Source organism: Tamandua tetradactyla, chromosome 20, assembly GCF_023851605.1.
Source record: "Tamandua tetradactyla isolate mTamTet1 chromosome 20, mTamTet1.pri, whole genome shotgun sequence".
NCBI lineage: Eukaryota > Metazoa > Chordata > Mammalia > Pilosa > Myrmecophagidae > Tamandua > Tamandua tetradactyla.
Window position 1 is genome coordinate 37,872,396 of NC_135346.1, and position 22,109 is coordinate 37,894,504.

Genomic DNA, 22,109 nt, shown 5'->3' on the forward strand with positions numbered 1-22,109 from the left:
AATGAGCCTGGAACGGCAAGAACAAACTGATAATGCCAACAGCAAATAAATTATTCCCTGGGTTTTTAAAAACAGACCTTGTGATAGCATTTAAAGTTTTGTGGGTTTTTTGATTCATGAGACTTCCATGTTGCACAGGTACTTGAAATGGAATTTGCAAGGAGGAGGAGAGGTTTCAAATAAATGCAAAAATGTGCCAGGAAATGATGGTCCAGTGGAGAAAAATCTCCCTAGGGCTACGTAAATGTTATAAGACACCACTGATTTTCCCCCTGTCATATTCCCTGGGCCAAAGTCTGTACTTTTTCTAACAGCTGCTGTGAAACCACCTCAGAGGGCGATAAACAGAGCCTAGGCACTTTGAAACTATGCTCAGGATTTTGCCTCTTCTGTAATGGTAGAACAAGAACATGTGAGAGGAAATGTTCACCCGGCTGGGATGCAACCACATCCTGAATTGGCTAAGAGAATCAGTTCACGGAGTGCACCAGCCTAGTCCCACCGGTGAGAAAGAGTCAGGTGGCCTAGAATTGACTCTGATTGTGTATATAAAACCCTCAAAAGAAATATTTGAAAACATAATATCCTTAACTCAGCAACACAGAAATCTGCCAACCATGGTCAACTAACCACAATCAAACATTCCTCCCACTTTTCTATCTCTAGCCCGGTGGATCCACATTTCTAAACATGTCCCCTTGAATTCAAATGATGGCCAATTCAGAATACCTAAAGCCAAACCTCCAATTTCTATCCTGCCCTGTTCTGCTTGCACACTTGCCTAGTGTTTAACCCCCACCATCTACCAGCTACAAAATCCAAAATACTAGAGGTCATTCTAGACTCATTCCATCACCAAATCCAAGTCACTACATTGTGCTGCCAATTACCTGCCATCCTATTTCCCCCTCGTATTCACTCTGTGGCCAGAATACTCTTTACAACATGGGAATCAGATCATGTTGCCCGTTATCATTTCCCGCCATATGCCCACTTCATTTGATTCCTTATTGTTTCATCATATTCTGGAAAGCCATGCATGACTTACTTCTTATTAAATATCACACTCTCTATTGATCTTCTTTCAACTTCTTTAACTTGCAAAACTCGTTTCCTCCTAAAAGTGTTCATGCGTGCTTTTCCCTCTGCTTGTAATTTGCATCTTTTACCAGACCAACTCTTTAATCAATCAGAGGTCAGCATCAGCCTCCCCAGTCCCCAAGTCTTCCCCTCACCCAATTCCTAGTTAGAAGCACGAATAAGCCCTGTACTTCTCCATAAGTGCTTCTCACCACTATCAACAAATACTAGCTTATTGTATCTCATCCTCAAAAGCGGTACACTCTCTAAGACAGGGATTATATCCATCTTGTTTATAGCTGTAGCCCCCATATCTTCATATACATAGAACAATAAATGTTTGTTGGCCAAACAAATGAGCTGATTCCTAACGATTTACAAGGCCAACCCAGTCTCTTCCAGTATGGGATACAGGTCCTTCTCCGTGTCTCTTAGGCCTACTATAATAAATATTTATTTAATAAATCAACAAGCTCTACACCGAGAAAGAAGGATTGATTCAAAAGAATCTTTTGTGATGGTCTGGCTTGCCTTTCACAAAATCAAACCTTAAAATGGTTTTGCTCTAGAAGACAGAATATCACTGCTTTTCTGAAAGAAATGGCCTCAAATGAGAATATCCAATACATTTCTTAAATCTTTAGAGCAGAACCCTGGAATACTCTGCATGGATTTTTCAGCTCAGAATTTAAAGATAGAGCTCTCAGAGCTCAGGAGCTTCATTCGTAAAATTTAAAGACCTGCTACACCTACGAGGGGCCTGCATTGCAAAGTGGCCTTGCTTGACTTAAAAGTAGAACCTATATAATTAGAAAAGCCCATGTTTTTCCTTACAAATCTGTAGGTTCTTATTTTATTTCAACCAGTTTCTATATTACAAGTTGAAATTGGCTGCACTGTGTACAGTGTGTCCAAGCCAAAGCAATCCTTTTAAATACAGATGACACGGGGTGGTAGATTTATAACCTATCAACTTAGCTAAGTGGGAATTACATTTCCCTGAATTCCCTTCCCTGAGCTAGCATGGCCTCATGAGGTTTGGATGATGGAAATGAAGCATCGGCCATTCTCCTTTTGCAACAGAAGGCCAGGGCACCGTGGCTGTTCACCTGCTGGCTCACCGTGTTCACGTGGGGCAGCAGCCAGATCATTACCTCCTTCAGCTCCCACCATATCCTCCTTCAGCTCCTCCAGCTCCTAGGCCAGGTGCAGACTTGGTTTCAGAAACAGGGGAAGCAGCTTCTCCTTCAGGACTCCTACCTACATCACTGAATTGGAGACTTGGAGGTGATGAGGGACTGTCACAGGGCCTCATCCACCCTGGTGGGTTCCAATTCATCCTTGTAGTTCCCCACTTCATATCCATCTTTCCTTACTGGCTGCTCCAGCATTCAATGCAAAGAAAACAGCTGTGCGTAGACTGTTGAACCAGTTCCCACAACTGTATAAAGTTGAATACTGACAGTACACTCATATATTCAACTCACAGAGGTTTTCTTTCTGTGATTGAACCCTATGTGATAAAATTCTACAATTTTCTCACAAACTGGCAGTTGTTAGGCCAGAACTGTCTCTTAGAAAGTTGGAACAACTATATTTAAATACAAAATAAAAGAATGAGTTGTCAACCCTTATAGATTAGATGATGCCACAATATTCTTTTAAAAACCTTGAAACCTGGACCTGTAGTCCAGCAGTATAATACTTAAGTACCCTAACCAGGTCACTGGCTTCAAACATGTAAAACTCCTGAATAAAGCACATTTTTAAAGTACTTTAAATGTGTTGATGAGCTGGATATTAGTTAAGACTACTCAGAGTAAAAAACTAAGATAAAATGGGAACCTAGAGAAGTGATTTGAGCATTGAGGTCAGCTTTCACTTTACGGATTTTGCTAAACTAAGATGAAATTCAGTTACTGTTGCCATGACCTAGTAATGGCAATAAAACAAATCATGGGGCGTCCCCCATAAAATGGGGCATCTAATAAGAGATTCCTTGCATACGGGTGAAACTGGGACCCCAAAATACCACATCCTCAATGTAAGTGTGAAATAAAATTCAACCTACCTAGCCTTCCCCTCATTTAAATCTTCTACCCAGAGAACTTCAAGAAAACATAACTTATTGAAATTCAAGGCATGGTAACTTCAAATTGATCCTAACTCTGGTTTGCAGCCTGAATTAATATTACCCAGGTGGTCCTAAAATTTTCAAGCAAAGAAATTAGTTTACATGGGCCTAAACTGACAGTGGCACCATTTGATGGAAATTTACATTTGATGGAAACAAATGTAAATTTTCTCTAGAGAAAATCGGCTTACACAGGCCTCAGAGAATTCCAGCAGATAAAGACCCAAGAAACATGAAAATGCACACTCAAGAAGCAGAAAACACACTCAGAAACAAAGCACCATGAAAAAGAGAGCAAGCAGAGGGGAAAGGCAGCCAGTGTAGACCCACAGAGGATTCAGATTGGGAATTACCGGAGAGAATATGAAATGAGTGTATTTACTATGAGGAAGGAAATAAGGAATAAATCGTACGAGTAAAGATGTAAAAATGGCTAACAAATTAGAAAATGAACAAAGTTTCTATAAAATATAATCTCAAAAAGAAAAATTCCATGGGTTGTGACTAGATACAGATGAGAAAAAATACATGATCTGAAGAATTATCTGGAAAGCAGCTCAAGGAGAATGAGAATATCTAATCCAAGTCACACAATGAGAGAAGAGAGAGAATGGGGCAAAGATAATTTTCAAAGACATATCATCCACAGTGATAAAAGACACAAAACCACACAGTCACAGAATCAAAAAAGATTCAAACAGAATAAATAAAATGAAATCCAATTCCAGACACATCACAATGACACTAAAGAACATCAAAGTCAAAAATCAGAGGAGGAAAAAAAGCTAAATTGAACTTCTCACATTGAGGTTAGACTGACATCTGACTCCTTAATCACAACGATAGAAGAAACCAGAAGAATAATACCCTAATTGGTTAGAGAAATAGCTGCCAAAATAGAGTAGCACATCCAACCAAAATCCCTTTCCAAAGGAGAGCAAATTAAAGTTTGATTTCAGACAAACAAAACTAGGGCTCACTCCTAGAACACCTTTCTAAAAAAAAAAAAAAATCCAGGATTTTCTTGATGTCAGGAACAAAAGGAGGGTGGGGGTGGAATGAGAGTCTAAAATGCCAGAAAGAATAAGTGAAAAAAGTGGTAAATACATGGATGTACATAAATAAATATTGCAAGAGCGAGAATCTTTCAGGATTAAAGAACAAAGAACCTGTTTACTTAACAATGATAGCACATAAATCAGAAGTAGTAAGTTTGAACTGTTAGATTTAAAAAGATAGGCTATAAAGTCACCCCCAAATTTATCTGTGGACAGAGAGACACTCAGAAGGTATAGATTTGAAGAAAGAAGCATAAATGAGAGTGACTGTCTACATACAAGTTACGGAAAGCTAAGGATTGCTGGTAGCTACCAGAATTTAGGAGACTGTCATGGAACTGAGAGCCTCCAGAAGGAACTAACTCTACTGACAACTTGCAGAGATATCAGAGAATAAATTTCCTTTATTCTAAGCCACCCAGTTTGTGGTCATTTGTTTTGGGAGGCCATGAAAATTAATACATATCATCCTACCCCCACCCTCCTGAGCATCTTTAACACACCACACTCAAAGCATTTTCTAAACAGGCTGATGAGTAAAGTCTGATTCTGCACATTATCTACTAGTTCTACAAACATAGCTATCCCATGTTGAGATGGGAAACTACAAGGTGGAAGCAGCCTAGATCCCTGGATCACCTGATAACAGACAGCCCCTGCCAACCCACATGGGAATTCATATACACAGAAAATAAACTTTTTGTGTTGAGCCAAAAAAAATTTCTGGAGTCAACATAATCCCAAACAAAATCTCAATAGGCTTTTTTCATAGAAATTGACAAGTTGATTCTAAAATTTATATGGAAAAACAAAGGATCTAGAATACCCTAGAAACAATCTATTCTCCCTTTCCCCAATGTTAGAGGATTCACACTAGCTGATTTTAAGACTTCTTTTAAAGTTCCAGTAATCAAGACAGTCTGACATTAGCATAAGGCTAGACAAGTAAAAAGAACAGAAGAGAGTCTAGAAATTGATTGGCAATTATATAGTTAATTGAGTTTCAACTAATGTTGAAAACGCCATTCAGTGGAGAAAGGATTATCTTTTAAATCAATAGTACTACAATTGGATAAACCTAGGAGATAAAATGAACCACAACACTATTCCAAAAAATTTATTTGAGCTGAATCATAAACCTAAAGTTAAAGCTTAACTATATAGCCTCTAGAAGAAAACATGGGAGAATATCTTTGTAACCTTTGGGGTAGGCAGCACCCTATTACAGAAAGCATAAACAGTAATAAATATAAAATATATGGACATATTAATATATTAGAATTCATCAAAATTAAAAATTTCTGCTCATTAAAGGATGCCATTAAAAAAATAAGGCAAGCCATGGACAAGAATAAAACAATTTAGTATATAAATATATATAATATACATTTTTGAAAAATAATTTTTACCCAGAACATATTACAAATGAATAACAAAAATACAAACAAGCTAGTTGTAAAAAGCTGGGCAAAAGATTTAAACAGGCCCTTCCCAAATGAACACATTTGAATGGCCACTAAGCACATGAAAAGGTACTTAACATTTTTAGATAACAGGGAAATGCAAATTAAAGCCATAATAAAGTACCAATTTATAGTTATAATGAAAATGACTATCAACATCAGCATTGGTAGTAGAAATGTAAACTCATACAACTATCTTCAAACAAGGTTTGATTCTTATTATTTATTTATTGCTGCGTAACATATTAGCACCAAATCCTAGCAGCTTAAAACAAAAGACATCTATTATCTCACAGTATCTATGGGCTTAGTAATTCAGGTCAAACTTACCTGATGCCCCTGGCCCAAGATCTCTTATAAGGTTGCAGTTTAGCTGTTAGCCCAGGCTTTTTAACTGGAAGAGGCTCCACTTCCAAACACATTGCCATGTTTTCTGAAAGGACCTTATTTCCTCATGAATCAATCTCCTCCTTAAATTTCTTAGACTTCTCCATGGGGCAGCTCTCAACATGGCAGCTGACCTCCCCCAGAGTGAGTGAATGCAAGAGGGGACCCAAGATCAAATCCACAGTCTTTTTTGTAACTTAATCATACACATGCATCCCATCACTTTTGCCATATTATATTTGTATAGAAAAAAGTCACTGCATCCAGCCCACATCAAAGGGAGAGAATTATATAAGGGAATGAATACCAGAAGGTAGTGGTCACTGGGAACCATATTAGATGCAGCCTACCACACTTACTATCCAACCATACACCCATCCTATAACCTAGAAATTCCACTCCTGGCTACTTATTCAAGAGAAATGAAAACTTTGCCCTCAAAAAGACTTATTTAAGAATATTCATAGCAATTTTATGCATAGGAGCCCAAACTGGAAGCAACCAAATAGCAGGAGAGATGTCTAAATAAAGCATGGTCTATTCATGCAATGGACTTACCAATAAAAAGAATACATGCCTAATGAATGCAACCATTTGGAAGAATTTCAAAAGTTTCAAACACCATGAAAGAGTGTAAGCTGTGATCCTATTTATACAAAGTTCAAAAAAATAGGCAAGATTGAGTGACATCATCAACATGGCAACATAAGCAGCTACTGAAAACCTCTCCCCAGAGATTTAGCAAAAAGAACAATTCTCACTTTTTAAGAACTCTGGAGGAAGGTATAGACTGGAGAAGCATCCCACAATGCTAAATCAAAGAAAGAGAAAAAATATGAGGTAGGAAACGTCTGTCATGAGCTGGCCAACCCTTCTCCCCTCCCCTTCACTCAGTCTCATACAGCTTAGGAAGTGCCCAGAAGCAGCAGCCAGGAGCCCTTCCATCTCCTACCAGGGACACAGACTGTAAAATATCTCACAGCAGTGAGACAGATCTCCACCTATATCCAAATAGAGATCCAAACCCACAGGGACCCACAGCAGGACTTAAGCTGTGGAGAGGGCAGAATACAAAACAGCAGCAATGAAGAGCTTCCAAAATGGAGGATCAGGGACAGTACTACAAAAATCTTCTCTAAAAGCAGCAAGTAGCCAGGCAGAAACTACCCAGATCAACAGTTTGGAAACCTGGGGGGCAGGAGAGGATATTTCGCGCCCAGATCAGTGAGAGATGAAAAGACTGAAAAACCTGGACAGAGACTATATTTCCAGCCCAGGGTGCTGGTGCCCACCCCACCCCCCTCCTTGAGGATAACAGCAGCTGGAGGTCTGATCCTTCTCTGGGGGATGGCTGCAGATTGGGCAGCTGGGGGAATCTTCTGCCACAAGTGGGGAACTCAACCCTACAGTGAGCCAGATTTTGGCTGCTGAAATAAGTACACAGTAAACCTACAGTTTAAGGCCTGCCTGGTCAGACACTGCTGCAGCTCCAGGAGATAAATAACCTCTAGGATGAGTAAGCCACCAAATAGTGCTATCTGCTAAGTAGGACGGAAAGTGCAGGGGAACTGCTGAACTTTTTATATCCTCTCCAGAACTTACCTCAGGCCCATTGGCGTTGGTTTACACCTACTGCATGGTTTCCAGCCCTGTTTTGACTGAGAAATATGGACAACCCACTGGCTAAGCAGTGCCAAACTGAGGCAATGACTTAACCCTAGATAAGAGAGAGAAATCAACCTTCAGAATAAATCCATCAAGATAATCAGATGACCAGATATTAACAAAACATCACAGGGCATACTAAAAATCAAGAAGAAACATCCCAGTAAAAGGTACAGATCAAAAAGTCAGAGGAGATACAGAATCTGGAACAACTAATCAAAGATGTGCAAACAAATCTCCTGAGTCAGTTCAAAGAAATGAAGGAAAATGTGTATAAAGAAATAAAGGCTATTAAGAAGACCCTAGAAGAATTTGAAAGAATACATAGAAAAATAACAAATATTATGGAAGTAAAAGAAACTGTAGATGAAATTAAAAATATACTGGAGACACACAACAGCAGATTTGAAGAGGCAGAAGAATGAACAAGCTACATAAGACAGTTCAACTGAATTTGAACAGACAAAAAAACAAACAGAGGAAAAAATGGGAAAATTTCAGCAGGTCTCAGGGTAAGACTGACAACACAAAGTGTACAAATTTATACAACATGGGTATCCCAGGAGGAGAAGAGAAGAAAAAAAGGCCAGGAAGAATCTTAGAAGAAATAATGGCTGAACATTTCCCAACCCATATGAAAGACATTAATATGCAAATCCAAGAAGCCCTTTGTATTCCAAACAGAATAAATCTAAATAGACTTACTCCAAGACACGTAGTGATCAGACTGTCAAATGCCAGAAAGAAGGAGAAAATTCTAAAAGCAGCAAGAGAAAAGCAATTCACCACATACAAGGGAAGCCAAATAAGACAAAGTGCTCATCAGACGCCATGGAGGCAAGAAGGCAGTGGTATGATATATTTAAGATAACAAAAGAGAAAAATTGCCAGCCAAGAATTCTATATCCAGCAAAGCTGTCCTTCAGAAATGAAGGAGATGGTTCAGTGGGAGAATGCTCACCTCCATTTGGGAGACCAGGGTTTGATTTCCAGACCATGCACCCCACCCCCCCACCCCCAAAAAGGAAGAGTTTAACATATTCACAGATAAACCAAAGCTGAGAGGGTTGGTTAATAAGCCACCGCCCTATGAGAACTACTAAAATGAGTCTTGCCAGATGAAAATAAAAGACAGGAGAGAGAGGTCTGGAGAAGAACACAGAATGGAGTATTAGTAAGGGTAATGTAAAGGATAAAAGGAGAGAAAAGAAAAGAAAAAAAAAAGATCTGACAAAGAAAAACCAAAGGATAAGATGGCTCAATCAAGAGCTGCCTTTACAGTAAAACCTTTGAATGTTAATGGATTAAACTCCACAGTCAAAATACAGATTGACAGAATAGATTTAAAAAAATATGATCCCTCTATATGCTGCTTACAAGAGACTCATCTTAGACCCAAACAGATTGAAAGTGAAAGAATGGAAAAAGATATTCCATGCAAACAGTAACCAAAGAAAGCTGGGGTAGCTATGCTAATATCAGACAAATAGACTTTAAATGCAAAAATGTTGTAAGAGATAAAGAAGGACACTATATACTAATAAAAGGGCTATTCAACAAGAAGGAATAACAATAGTAAATTTCTATGTTCCTAATGAAGGTGCCTCAGAGCACATTAGGCAAATACTGGCAAAACTAAAGGATGTGATACTGACCCTACTGTAATAGTGAGAAACATCAAGACATCACTCTCTCCAAAAGATAGAACAAATAAATAGAGGGTTAATAAAGAAACAGAGAACTTAAGTAATATGATAAATATAATAGACCTAACAGACATATTTAGAACACGTATCCCAAAACAGCAGGATACACGTTCTTTTCAAGTGCTCATGGAACATTCTCAAGGATAGACCATATGCTGGGGGACAAAACTGGTCTTAATGAGTCTAAAAAGATTGAAATTACACAAAGTACTTTCTCTGATCATAATAAAGCTGGAAATGAATAACAAATGGACAACTGGAAAATACGCAAATATATGGAAGATAAACAACACACTCTCAATCAGTGGGTTAAAGAAAAATGCTGGAGAGATCAGTAAACATCTTGAGAGGAATGAACAAAAGAATAAAGTATATCAAAACTTATGGGATGCAGTGCTGACAGGGAAATTATAGCCCTCTATGCCTACATTAAAAAGGAGGAAAGAACTAAAATCAATGACCTAAATGAACAACTGGAGAAAGAAGAGCAAATTAATCAGAAAGAAAGTAGAAGGAAAGAAATGAGAGAGCAAAAATTAATGAAATGGAGAATAAAAACAATAGAGGGAATCAATAAAACCAAAGTTGGTTCTTTGAAAAGATCAGTAAAATCCACAAACCATTGACTAGACCAAAAAAGACGAAAAGAGATAAGCTACAAATAAATAAAATCAGAAATGAGAGGGGGTACCTTACCACAGACCCTGAAGAAATAAAAATGATCACAGGGGAGGGCCATGGTGGCTCAGTGGCCGAGTTCTCGCCTGCCATGCCGGACACTCGGGTTCGAGTCCCCATGCCTGCCCATGCAAAAAAAAAAAAAAAAAAAATGGTTCACAGTTATGAATAACTGTATGCCAACAAGCTAGACAACTTAGAGGAAATGGACAGCTTACAAACACACAAACAACCTACACAGACTTGAGAAGAAATAAAATACCTCAACGAATCAATCTTCAGTAAAAAGATCAGATCAATCATCTAAAACCTACCAAAAGAGAAAAGCCCAGGACTGGATGGCAACACTGGCAAATTTTACCAAACATTCCAAGAAGAATTAATACCATTGTTGCTCAAAGTCTTCCAAAAAGTTTAAGAAAATGGTACATTACCTAGCTTATTCCGTGAAGCCAACAGTACCCTAATATCAAAGACATACAAAGATACTGCAAGAAAACTTCAGACCAATCTTTCTAATGCATATAGATGGAAAATCCTCAACAAAATACTTGCAAATAAAATCCAACAACATATAAAAAGAATTATGCATCATGACCAAGTGGGTTTTACTCCAAGTATGCAAGGGTGGTTCAACACAATAAAATCAATTAATGTATACTACCACATTAACAAATTAAAAGGGAGAAACCACATGATCATCTCGAAGCAGAAAAGGCATTTCACAAAATTCAGCATCTTTTCATGCTAAAAACACTTCAAAAAGTAGAAATCAAAGGAAATGTCCTCAACATGATAAAAGGAATATATGAAAAACCCAAAGCTAACATCATATTCATTGGCGAGAGACTGAAAGTGTTCCTTGGGAGAAAGACAAGGCTGTCCAGTGTCACCACTGCTATTCAGTATTTTGCTAGAAATTCTAACTAGAGAAATTAGGCAAGAAAAAAAAAAAAAAAAACAACAGAAGGTTGATCCCTTAATCCTCTATGACTGATGTCCTTAAAAGAAGGGGAAAAGAGACCCAGGGGAAAGGGCCTTATGAAGATGGCAGAGTTGCATCAACAAGCCAGTGGACACCAGGTTCCCAGCAAATGCCAGAAGCTAGTAGAGAAAAGGTTTATTCACTGCTGGTTTCAGATGGAGCATGACTCTGCCAACACCTTGATTTTATACTTTTAGCCTTCAGAACTAGGAGACAATAAATTTCAGTTGTTTTACACCATCTAGCTCATGATACTTTGTTACAGACACCCTTGAAAACTTAAGATAAACCTGTACACACACTAGGAAAATAAGATAATTTACCAAGGTGTTGACTGCATGATCAACATACAAACAAAAATCAAGTTCATAACTAAACTCAAAGAAAAATGAATAAGAAAAAAATAAGTTTTTAAAAATAGTATTTTCAGTAGCCACAAAATGTATGCAATACCCACATAGAGAAAATTATTAAACTCTACTGAAATACAATAAAGAAAGCAGAGATACAGTGTTCATGGATCAAAGGCTCCATATCACATAAATTCAATCAAAATTGCAACAGGTGTTCCTTGTGAAGTTATGTGGAAGCCCTGGTAAAGCTAGCATAACCTTGAAGAAGAAGATGGGAAGACTTGCTTTATGAAATATAACAAATTATAAAACTGGAATAAGTAATCTAAAATATTTAAAGTACTGCTGTAGGGGTAGACAAATAGAATAATGAAACAGACTAAAAAGTCCATAAAGAGACCCATATATGGATGTAAACATTATTTATAAAAAAGGTAAGTATGGACTTTTCAGTGTCTTATTTAGATGTAATTGATCTGCATTTGTTGAGACCTCAACCTCACAGCAGACACGAAATTATTACTTGATGAATTAGAAATTTGGTGAAAACAAAACATCAAAGCTTTTGAAAACAATATAAAACTTTATGACTGCAGGGTAGGGAAGAATTGTTTAAATAAGATACAGAAATCACAAACCCATAGCAAAAGATCATAAATTTGTCTACATTAAAATGTAAAACATCTTTTCATCAAAAGACATTATGAATCAATTGAAAAGAAGAAAAGGAAAACCACAAACTGAAAGAAGAAATTGTCAATGCACAGAACTGTTAAATAATTATTTTCCAGAATATATAAAGTTTTCCTACAAATTAAGAAATGACAAAAATATTAAAATAAAACATGATATTTTATGGAAGAAGAATCCTAAAGAGCTTAACTCCATCACTAATTACAGAAATAAAGTTTAAAAGACAATAACATACCATTTCATACTCATTTCATACTTAATATCAGCTGTTGGCAAGAAAGTGAAATAACCAGAACTACGCATTCTAATGGGAAAGCAAACTGTAGTAATTTGGAAAACCATATGGTATTATCTAACAAACTTGTAGATATGCATTACCTAGGAGCTAGCAATTCTATTCTTATATGTATGTGTCCTAAACAAACTTTTGCATATATGCACCAGGAGTCATGTAAAAAAAATATTCATAGGAGCACTGTTTGTAGAAGCAAAAACCAGGAACCAGCACAAATGTCCTACAGTGGAATGGACAAATAAATGTTGAATGATAACACCAGGATGAATAAATTGCAACTCTGTGCCAGCATGGCTGAATCTCAGGAGCATAATTTTGAGCCCCTTAAAACAAGGTACTAGAGAATATATAAGCAAAATTATTTTCTTTGTAAAGTTCAAAAACATGTAATAATAAGCAATTTAATATATAGGATGCAAGTGTAGTAACATTACAGAGAGAAACAAAAAAAAAACAATAAACATAGAATTCATACTAGTTATTCCTGAAGAGGGAAAGAAATAGGATCAGGATTAAAGGTAAAAATTTTTTTTTTCTTAAAAAGAATCATGATCTCGGGAGGGCCACGGTGGCTCAGCAGGTAGGAATGCTTGCCTGTGATGCCAGAGGACCTGGGTTCGATTCCCGGTGCCTGCCCATGTAATAAAAAAAAAAGAATCATGATCTCAAATAGAGTCAGGAGGCTCTTCTGAAGGTTACTCTTAAGGATGCTTCAACTAGATATTGCTAATTGCCATAGTATGCCAAGCCCCAGCCAACAGTATTCCTGAAAATCTTAAATACTACCCAGGGCTCTATCTGAGGCTCTATAAAATTTCACTCACTAAGTTTATTGTTCTGAAACATAAACCTCCATATTGCTCCTATGCTATTTAAGCCCTGAAACCCAGTGACACCAGTCTCTCCAAAAACAGCAACTAGTTGCATCCCTCTACCCCATAATGTCAACACCTCTTTTCAACCTGAAGAAGTTAGAATGGTCATTGCCGAATATCCCTGAGGACTGCGAGAAGGATCACAAGAGGGAGGAGTTGTAATAGAGAAAATAGGATCTAACAAATGATTGTGACTACTGAAACACTGTATTACTATTTCTTGTGAGTCACTGGTGTATTAAAACAACCAGAAGGAAACATCTGAAACTGTGGAACTGTAACCCATACTACACTTTGAAATTTACTCTTTAACTCCTTGTTAAGCTGTACCCTGAAATTCATCACTTTACTGTACATATATTCCACAATAAAAAATGTTAAAAAAAAAAAGAATTGTGAGCATGCAAACTCCATTTCATCATTATTCTTCATGCTATACTTATATTTTATAAAAATTAGTTTGCATCTATTCCAGAAACGTAATTCAGAATAAAAGCTTACAAATCCGAAGTCCTGGCAACAACTGACCAGATAAGAATCACAGCAGCCCACGTTCCAGTTCTCTAAGAGTCTCCACCAATCTCCCCCATCTCCTTCACATTCATGCCCTGTGTCATTTGTCATATACTATGGTGCGTGAACCGTTGTTTTACTTACAGTTTTCATTTACATCACTCACCTAGTCCTTGTGGGCGCTTGAGTTTATGACTTGCTCTAGAGTGGCGGTTCTCGAAATGTGGTCCAGAGCCAGCAGCATCAGCATCACTGCTACGTGCTAGGAAGGCAAAGGTTTGGGCGCTGCCCTAGACCTACTGAATCAGAAACCCAGCAATCTGTGCTTTAACGAGTCCTCCCAGTCAGCTGATGCTTACATCTGAGAACCACTGTTCTCTAGGACGTGGCCCAGCTCGTGGACCTCCTGTCCTGGTCATTTTTCAGTTCTGAGTCTCTCCAGTGAGACTTTGCTTCCCTCCTCCTTTTCCTGATGGAAGCAATGATCATTTTCAAGAGCCAGCAGGACCCTGAATTGCGACCCATTAGGAGGAAGCATTCTTCCACTTTTCCTTGCTCAGTGCCCCCTAAGCAATTTTGTCGTGGTTGTTAACCTATGGTCAGGAGTGGACGTGATGCCGCTTCAAGAGGACTTTGTCTGCTCTCTGCAGGTGCCACACGACTTTTTACTCAGTGTAAAGTTTAGCATGTGAACAACACTGTATTAAGTCTGCCTGAACACCAAACAACACTAAGGTAGTTTGTGAAACAAGAGAGACAGGAAATTGTCATTCTCATCTTGTGGTAGCTTTTCACAATAGGAGGCAGTTTCAGAGTAGCTTCCTTCCTCAGCACCCTGGGACTTCCAAGGCAGCAGTCTGTTCTGAGTCCAAGTCTCTGGCTTGGGAGTCCTGCTGATCTCAGAGGCTGTGGGAGATGGACAAGAGTAAAGGGAATTCTAATGCATGTCTGAAATGTCAGAGCTCCATCTAACCTAGTTCTACAAGCTCTATACATTCTTTCTCTTTCACTGTAGAGCTCCCTCTTTTCCCCTTTATCTTTTTAACTGAATCATTCCCTTTGACTGCTACATACTAAGTATGGAATATTCAACAAATCTTGAATTTCATGTAACTGGTGTGAGACTTTTAAAATAGGTATGAGAAATGTTGTGCACTATGAAATGCACATCAGGGAACCATAGTTATTATGGACTTTATTCACATAGACTGAATTTGGAAACATGGGCTAATTCCATGGAGAAAGAGGTAGCATCTAATTATAGAGTGTGGGATGAAGTATAATGAACAGGAAAAAAGATCAGTGTTTCCGGAAGTAATTGAGCTTCATGGACAACACACAGGCTTTGGTGACCATTAAACTGAAATGTGCATCTTAGCTCTGCATTTTACAAGAAATATGAACATGATCAACTCAGCCTCAGTTTCTTCTTCTATAATCAGGACTACAGAAGAACGGGATTTGTGGGGTTTTTGTGAAGATTAAATAAAATGGCAATTTATACAGTGTCCATCACCTAGAGAAACCAATCAATAAATTTTGCTGATGTTTGTGGCAACAGATCAGACCAATAAAATAGGTCAGACCAAATTCCAGGGACTGAGAATCTCAAAAGTTCAGATCTTTTCTGCAGAAATTACGAAGGTTTTGATAAGGGAAGTGACACATTCAAACTTACTTTAGGAAGAAATACTTTTGTGTGAAGTATATTGGGAAAAAAAAAAAAGAAATTAGAGACAAAACTTGTAAGGCAATTACAGTAATCCACGTTAGAGATGGCCTAGCATATGGAGAAGGGAAAAGTTCTGAGTTAAAAACTGATTTGACTGATGAAATAAGGGAGAGAAAGAGGAGAAGACAGAAGATCGCATAAGGACTTGCACCTGGGGATGGAAAATGTTGGCATGCCATTGATAGAAGGGTGAACAATGTTGGAGCAGAACAAGCAATATTACCCTAAGTCATGTTATATTATGTCAGCCAGACCTAATGCATGTTATATTATGTCAGCCAGACCTAGTGGGAGAGAAACAAGGATATTTCCAAAGTAAAAGTGGTCAAGAACACAAGAGGGCCTGAATTGAGCTGTCTTAAGGTCTTAGGCAAGGCTGCCCAAACAGACTTTCCACCCTATTGTTAAGACCCCTCCCCAGCCCCACACTCACATTATAGTGAGAGAAACCCCATGCAAATAAAGTAAACACTGGGCTTAGCTCAAACTTGTGGAAGGTCTTGTGAGAAGGAGAAGGTATTGATAAAGGGGTTTTGCCACCCACAAAGGGATGAACTTGAGAAGGAAAGTTCAGTCCTTACAAAAAGGCCAGTCCTTTTGTGAGCACTGTAGACCTATTGCTTCTCTCTCTGACTAGAAGTCACTGAAGGGAAAAAAAAGGTCAAGGGAGAACACTATTGCATGGAAGCAAACCTGAGCCTCACCTGGGAAGCAGTGGAAGCCTCTGTCTTAACTGGGATCATCCCAGGTGGGCAACCTATTGCTCTGCTGACTCTGCCTGCCACTTCCTGAGGCCCAGAGGGCCAGCCCTACTCACATGGCGTGGGAGAAGCAGAACAGGGAGTCAGCAGTTGGAAGAGAAGCTTCTTTTAGTTTTTAGCATGTCTTCAGTGTCCAAAAGTTGGAAATGTAGGACTAAACTCGAAATGGGTCTGAATCAGAGCCATTGCTGAGGCCAATGATTTCTTTGTAAGAAAAAGGCCCTTCATACATTCATATTGGTAATGATATTAAAATCTAGGATATTCAGGAGAATATCAGTTTTAGTTAATATTTTTCTCATTGAAAGAGTTGGCCAAAATACCTTCCTAAAGAACATCATCCTCTGTCTTGCCATAATCATTAACACAGTGTGAGTGTAGCTGATTTGTCTCTTCGTTATGTACATACACAGCAAAATTCACTTTTTGAGTCTTCACGAAATCATAGTCATATATCAATCACTGCAATGGCTGTTATAAAACAGAGTAATTCCATCACCCAAAAACAACCCCTCATGCTGTCCCAGTGTAGCAAGGCACTCCCCCTCCCTCGCCCCGGGAACCACTCACCTGTTCTGAGTCTTCCTTTGACAACTGCGTTACAGAGTGACAGAATAAGGCGGGGCTTCCTTTATGAAATACTGTTATAACAACAATAGTAATGATGGTAGTGGTGACACTTAATATACATTGTGCATTTCCAACATGCCAGGCACTATTTGAAGCACCTTATAGATGGGGAAACTGAGAGAGGGGAGGGGAGGAGGACTTGCCCAGGGAAGTGGCTCCCCGACTTGCATCCATCCACGTCTTTAATTCCAAGTCTGTTTTCTTAACCTTGCTCTTACTCTGCCTTCACGGAAAGTACAGAAATTAGAACAAAGTACAAGGAATATCTACCAAATTCACGAAACTCAGTCTAGATCTGGGGTTCCCTTATTCTAAAAATAAACCAAAGTTATGTCTAGGAATTTGGTATATTGTACCAATGCAGCAGTAATTGACTGGATGTAATGTAAAATGAAGCCAGGATCCTAGAACTTATTTCTTACCACTTCAGTGATATATAATGAAGATAAAGCCTGATGCTATCAAGTTCTCCTTCAAAAATTTGAGCAGGTTTGTAAAGCAAAACTGAAAAAATTCCCTGATCAAATATTGAAATGCTTCACTGTTCCAATGCCCTGAGCATCAACTTCTTAAATTTATCACAAAGTGAAATGGCATCTCTAATCTCCATCTTGTATATATTTCAGGTTGGAGTCTCCAACCCGGTCCCTGGTGATGGAAGCCCCAAAAGGAGTAGAAATAAATGCAGAAGCTGGCAATATGGAAGCCACTTGCAGAACAGAGCTGAGACTGGAATCCAAAGATGGAGAGGTAGGGGGTGAGAAAGAAGTCCAAAGAGATGTGGCTCCAACAAGTCGCCCTTCCTCAAACTGGTTTGCTACTCCCTTTACCACTGAGGTTGATCCTCCACTGTAACAGTAAAAGAGCCAATGAAAAGATTTTATTTCCTAGAACAAATGTTGAATCGCATGACTATAATCCACAACATACAAAAGTTATGATTCATTATTTGTAAAGTGCTGAGATAATAGCATGTATTGCAAGCACAGATTTATACAGCTGTAAAAATGAATGCCGTTTCCAAATTTTCTCTCATCACCTTCAAATAAGATTTGGTTAGCTGGTATAATTAAGCCATCTATCTGACTAAAGATGAACTTAATTTACCTGTAGTCACTTTTAAAGCTTATGTTGGTTGCTTCTGTTTTCACTGGAAATGGAGAGACATATCCAACAGTTAACCCAGACCAGAACAAGCCAAAATTTAAATAGGGTAAGATTAGGCAACAAGAAGATGAAAGATTACAAATATTTATCTTCTCACCCCAATAAAATACCAGTTTGGTAAACCGAGTAGCTGCTTGTGTTTTTGCGAAAAGATAAAGTCAGATCTCGAAAGTAAATATAATTTAACTGCAAACTTATTTAAGAATAAAAATAGGAGGGAAAAAAGTATTTTATTTTTTTAAAGCAAAGCTGTATTCCACCTCTTATATGTACTAAGTGGTTATCAGTCGCCCCTTACCTCTGTACACCAAGCCTGCCTTTTGATTGGTTTGGCATTTGCTGTAATTGTTTTTAAAACAGTTAATCAGATAGAGCATTCCTTTATCAGAAGTGTCTTAAAACAACGATAAACTCCAAACCATGTACTTTTACAAATAGTGACTACATCGTATATGCAGTTTATGACTATCAGAATTTGGACTCTGGAGGAATTCAGTTCTAATCATAAATCTAACAGCGCCTAACACCACAGCTCATTTTTAGACTGTATTTCACAAAGTATATCTTCTAAAGCATCAGCCCCATAAATTGTCCTACATGATATACTCCTCCAAAATGCCAGTGTAGTTTTTTGGCTTTATTTTTGTTTGGTTTTGGCTAGGATATAAGCTCCATGAAAGTAGAGACTTCTGCTGTCTTATCCATCTCTGAATTTCCAGTCCCTTAGAACTCACATTGTATCAAGTGCTCAATAGATTTAAGTCAAATTGAATCAAGAGATTATGCATCTGCTATTTCTGAATGCCAAGAAAAATACTTGACAGCCTCTGAATGACTCTTTCTTTCCTGTTCATTCACTTTAGATTAAGTTAGATGCTGCGAAAATCAAACTACCTAGACTGCCTCATGGATCCTACACTCCTACAGGAACGAGGCAGAAGGTCTTCGAGATCTGCGTCTGCGCCAATGGAAGGTTATTCCTGTCCCAGGCAGGAACCGGTTCCACTTGTCAGATAAACACAAGTGTCTGCCTTTGAAAGACTATCCATAGTGGACATTGTAGGCAGCATAGAAGCCTTTTTTGGCTGTAGACGCTGGCTGCCAGCTATTTTTACTAGAACACAGAAAGCCTATCAAAGACCTTGCGTACGTGTGTGCGTGTGTGTGTGTGTGTGGATGTTTGCGTGTGTGGGTGGATATAAATATATATAAATATATATAAATAAATATATATATATCCTCTGTATAAAATTAGGTTTCAGTACAAAAGGAACCATGGGTGACCCTGTGATATCCACTGTCATTCTCCATCCCAAATCTAAACCCCATTCATTATTATGCATTGTGTAGGACACTTGCAGAATATTCATCTACATGAGTGAGCAACGGTGTGTCTTCTCCTTTTGTGTCATCAGGGGCAGTGATGGCGGGAATCTCCAAGTCACATTTAAGTGCTAAGACTCTTATGGTAAAAAGAGACATTTGGTTTCTTTTTTTTTTTTTGGCTTTAGAAGGCTAGCCAATTTCCCCCCTCTGTAAGTGAGGGATGCTCAATGCCATAGGAGTCAGCCATAGCAACTCAAATTGGCCGCCCTACCTTTGCAGCCAAATTTATTGGGGCATCTAGTAATTGCATAAATGAGAAGAATGATTTTAACAAATTTTGACCTGCTCACCCCACCTTTGCCTGTTCTCTTCCCTTAATCTCACATATTCTTCCATTTTAAGAATAAGAGATACAAATCAGCACAAAATAGGGGAGCAGCTGCTCCCCTGTTGGCTGGAAGCTACTCAGTAGCCTGACAGGCAATGAATAAGTGGGCAATCTGCCTGTTTAATGGAAACCTGGCTCAAAAGCTGTTCCGTCCTCACCTCTGACTTCATCAGCAGACTCCAGCTCTAAAAGGTCAAATCAGTCAAAATCCAGAGGTGCAGAACCCCAACCCCAAGAGAAGCCATTTCGAGATAGAAGTTCAATTAAGGGTAACATAGGGAACCCAGTTATTTTTTCTGTTTCTTGGGATTGGTAGGTAATTTAGAGACATGCCTTTTATTTTTAAAGGCATGCACAAGCTCTCTGGCTTTGATTCTCCTTCTATATGTTTCCAGTGTGAGTTGTTCATAATTCTAAATCCATCATTGTATTTCCCTCCAGAAATCACAGATCTAAAATGCTACCTGTCCCCAGAATTACTCACTGAAAGCTAATAGCAAACTGAGTCTCAAGTGTCTTTATCAGAATCACTGTGTCCCTGGGACTCGGCAGCACCTGCTCCCTCTCAGAGGGAGGCAGCTTTCTAATTCCCGCTATCATCTACCTCTCATCACACCACCTTCATCATCATGCTCCAGGGTCACCCTGGCCAGCTGTTGTGCTGGGACAGGAGATTACACCATCTCTGTTCAAAGAGGGGGAAATGTGCCTATGCCTTAAGTCAATGCACTCAGCAAGGAGAAGCACATCCTATTTATCTTGTTACTTGTAGTTTATTTTGGGATGCTGGAGGGGAAGGGTTTAGGAATGACTGGGTGTCTTAAAAGCTGGTACACAAACCAAGTGGCTAATGGATGTTTACTCTAAAGAGCCCAGAATGGAAACATAACTGGCTTAGACAGTCCTGAATGCCATTTGGCAAGCTGTGGCCCCACCACCCTGATCGAAGTCGTATTTGTAGGCCAGAATGGCATTTGTTTTTACTCAACAAGGTTCTAATTTGTCTTATTTCACAAGAAGGGGAAGGTTTGCCATAGGAGATGAACAAGAGGGTTAGTATTTTTGAGATGGCATTCAAGCATTGGTTTGAGATTTGCACACGTGGCATGTAAAAGCAGGCTGAGTGTTGCTTACTCACTTAAAAGTAAGAGTAGAGGTTGGAGTGAGGAGTCAAGCCTGACTGGTGGCCCAGGCTTTTTACAGTCATTCTCATTCAATACACCATATCGAAGAGTTTGGGTTGTTTGAGGGAGAGACCATAAGTATGATTAGTTTGCAGCACTAGAGTCTAAGAAGGAAAACCATAAAAGACATCAGGTTACTTTGTATCAACATCATTAATATGCTAGAGGACCATGCTGCTGGAACCTGTATCTATCTCACACAGGGTTTGTCCAAGCCAGGAAAGGCTCTCCTTGCCAATAGGAGCACCAACCCCATATAATTCAGATAAACAGTAGTAGTTATGAGGTCCATCGTGGATAAACAATTGAAGGCAAGCATTTTTAAGCAGACGGATCATATTTGCATTTTGTCATCTGAAGTATAAGAGGAAGCAAAAGGTTCCCCACACATCTTTCAGCTGATTTTGTTCTAGCCATTACGTGAAAGTCGAAGATCAGCATCTGGGGAGTTTTATGCCAATAAAATACTGGTGTGATCCTAGTTGCAAAATTTAATCCTAAGGGTAATCAGATCACAAATGGAATAAAAATAATAACAGCAACAAAGAATATAAAGCAGACAACTTGAAGGGGCAGGCATAATATAAAATTCTGATTTCCATTTGTGTGAATTAACCATAATAAGTAGGAAATTAAACATGGATTAAGTTATGTATTTCGGTTCAGACTTTAGAAACCTGTAAATGCCTTCTAAGTTCTTCAATGTACAGTTTTTTTCCCCCTCCAACACCCTTCAACTAGAATATTTGTCCATGGTCATGAGAGAAAGTTTTACCTGAATTCTGGAAAAAAAAAAGTAGCTTTTACATTAAAATCTGCTAACCCCTAATAAAAAATGAGATTCTCTCTAATCTTTATATCTTCTAGACAATCACATGTTTGGGTATATGAAGCAGCAAGTGGCATAACAAAGCATTCAAATGAACCTTCAATATTCTAGAAGTTCTAGTATGTTCATATACTTCAGAAGATTTTTATAATTTGAAAATTATCTCCAAATATGTTTGACATTTAGCTCTATTTGATATCTGCTTAT

The 22,109-nt window shown here is 38.5% G+C and overlaps 1 protein-coding gene across 5 annotated transcripts in view; it reads left to right on the forward strand.

The window, feature by feature from the left end:
- The window catches only part of SGCD (sarcoglycan delta), a 393,007-nt gene extending 371,395 nt beyond the window's left edge, over positions 1-21,612 (forward strand). For all 5 annotated transcript variants that reach the window (XM_077137514.1, XM_077137515.1, XM_077137513.1 and 2 more), the window contains 2 exons: positions 17,635-17,758; positions 19,039-21,612. In XM_077137514.1, the coding sequence (XP_076993629.1) occupies positions 17,635-17,758; positions 19,039-19,212 (298 nt within the window). In that variant the 3' untranslated portion in view covers positions 19,213-21,612. The remainder of the gene's footprint in view (positions 1-17,634; positions 17,759-19,038) is intronic.
- Positions 21,613-22,109: the final 497 nt, after the last annotated feature.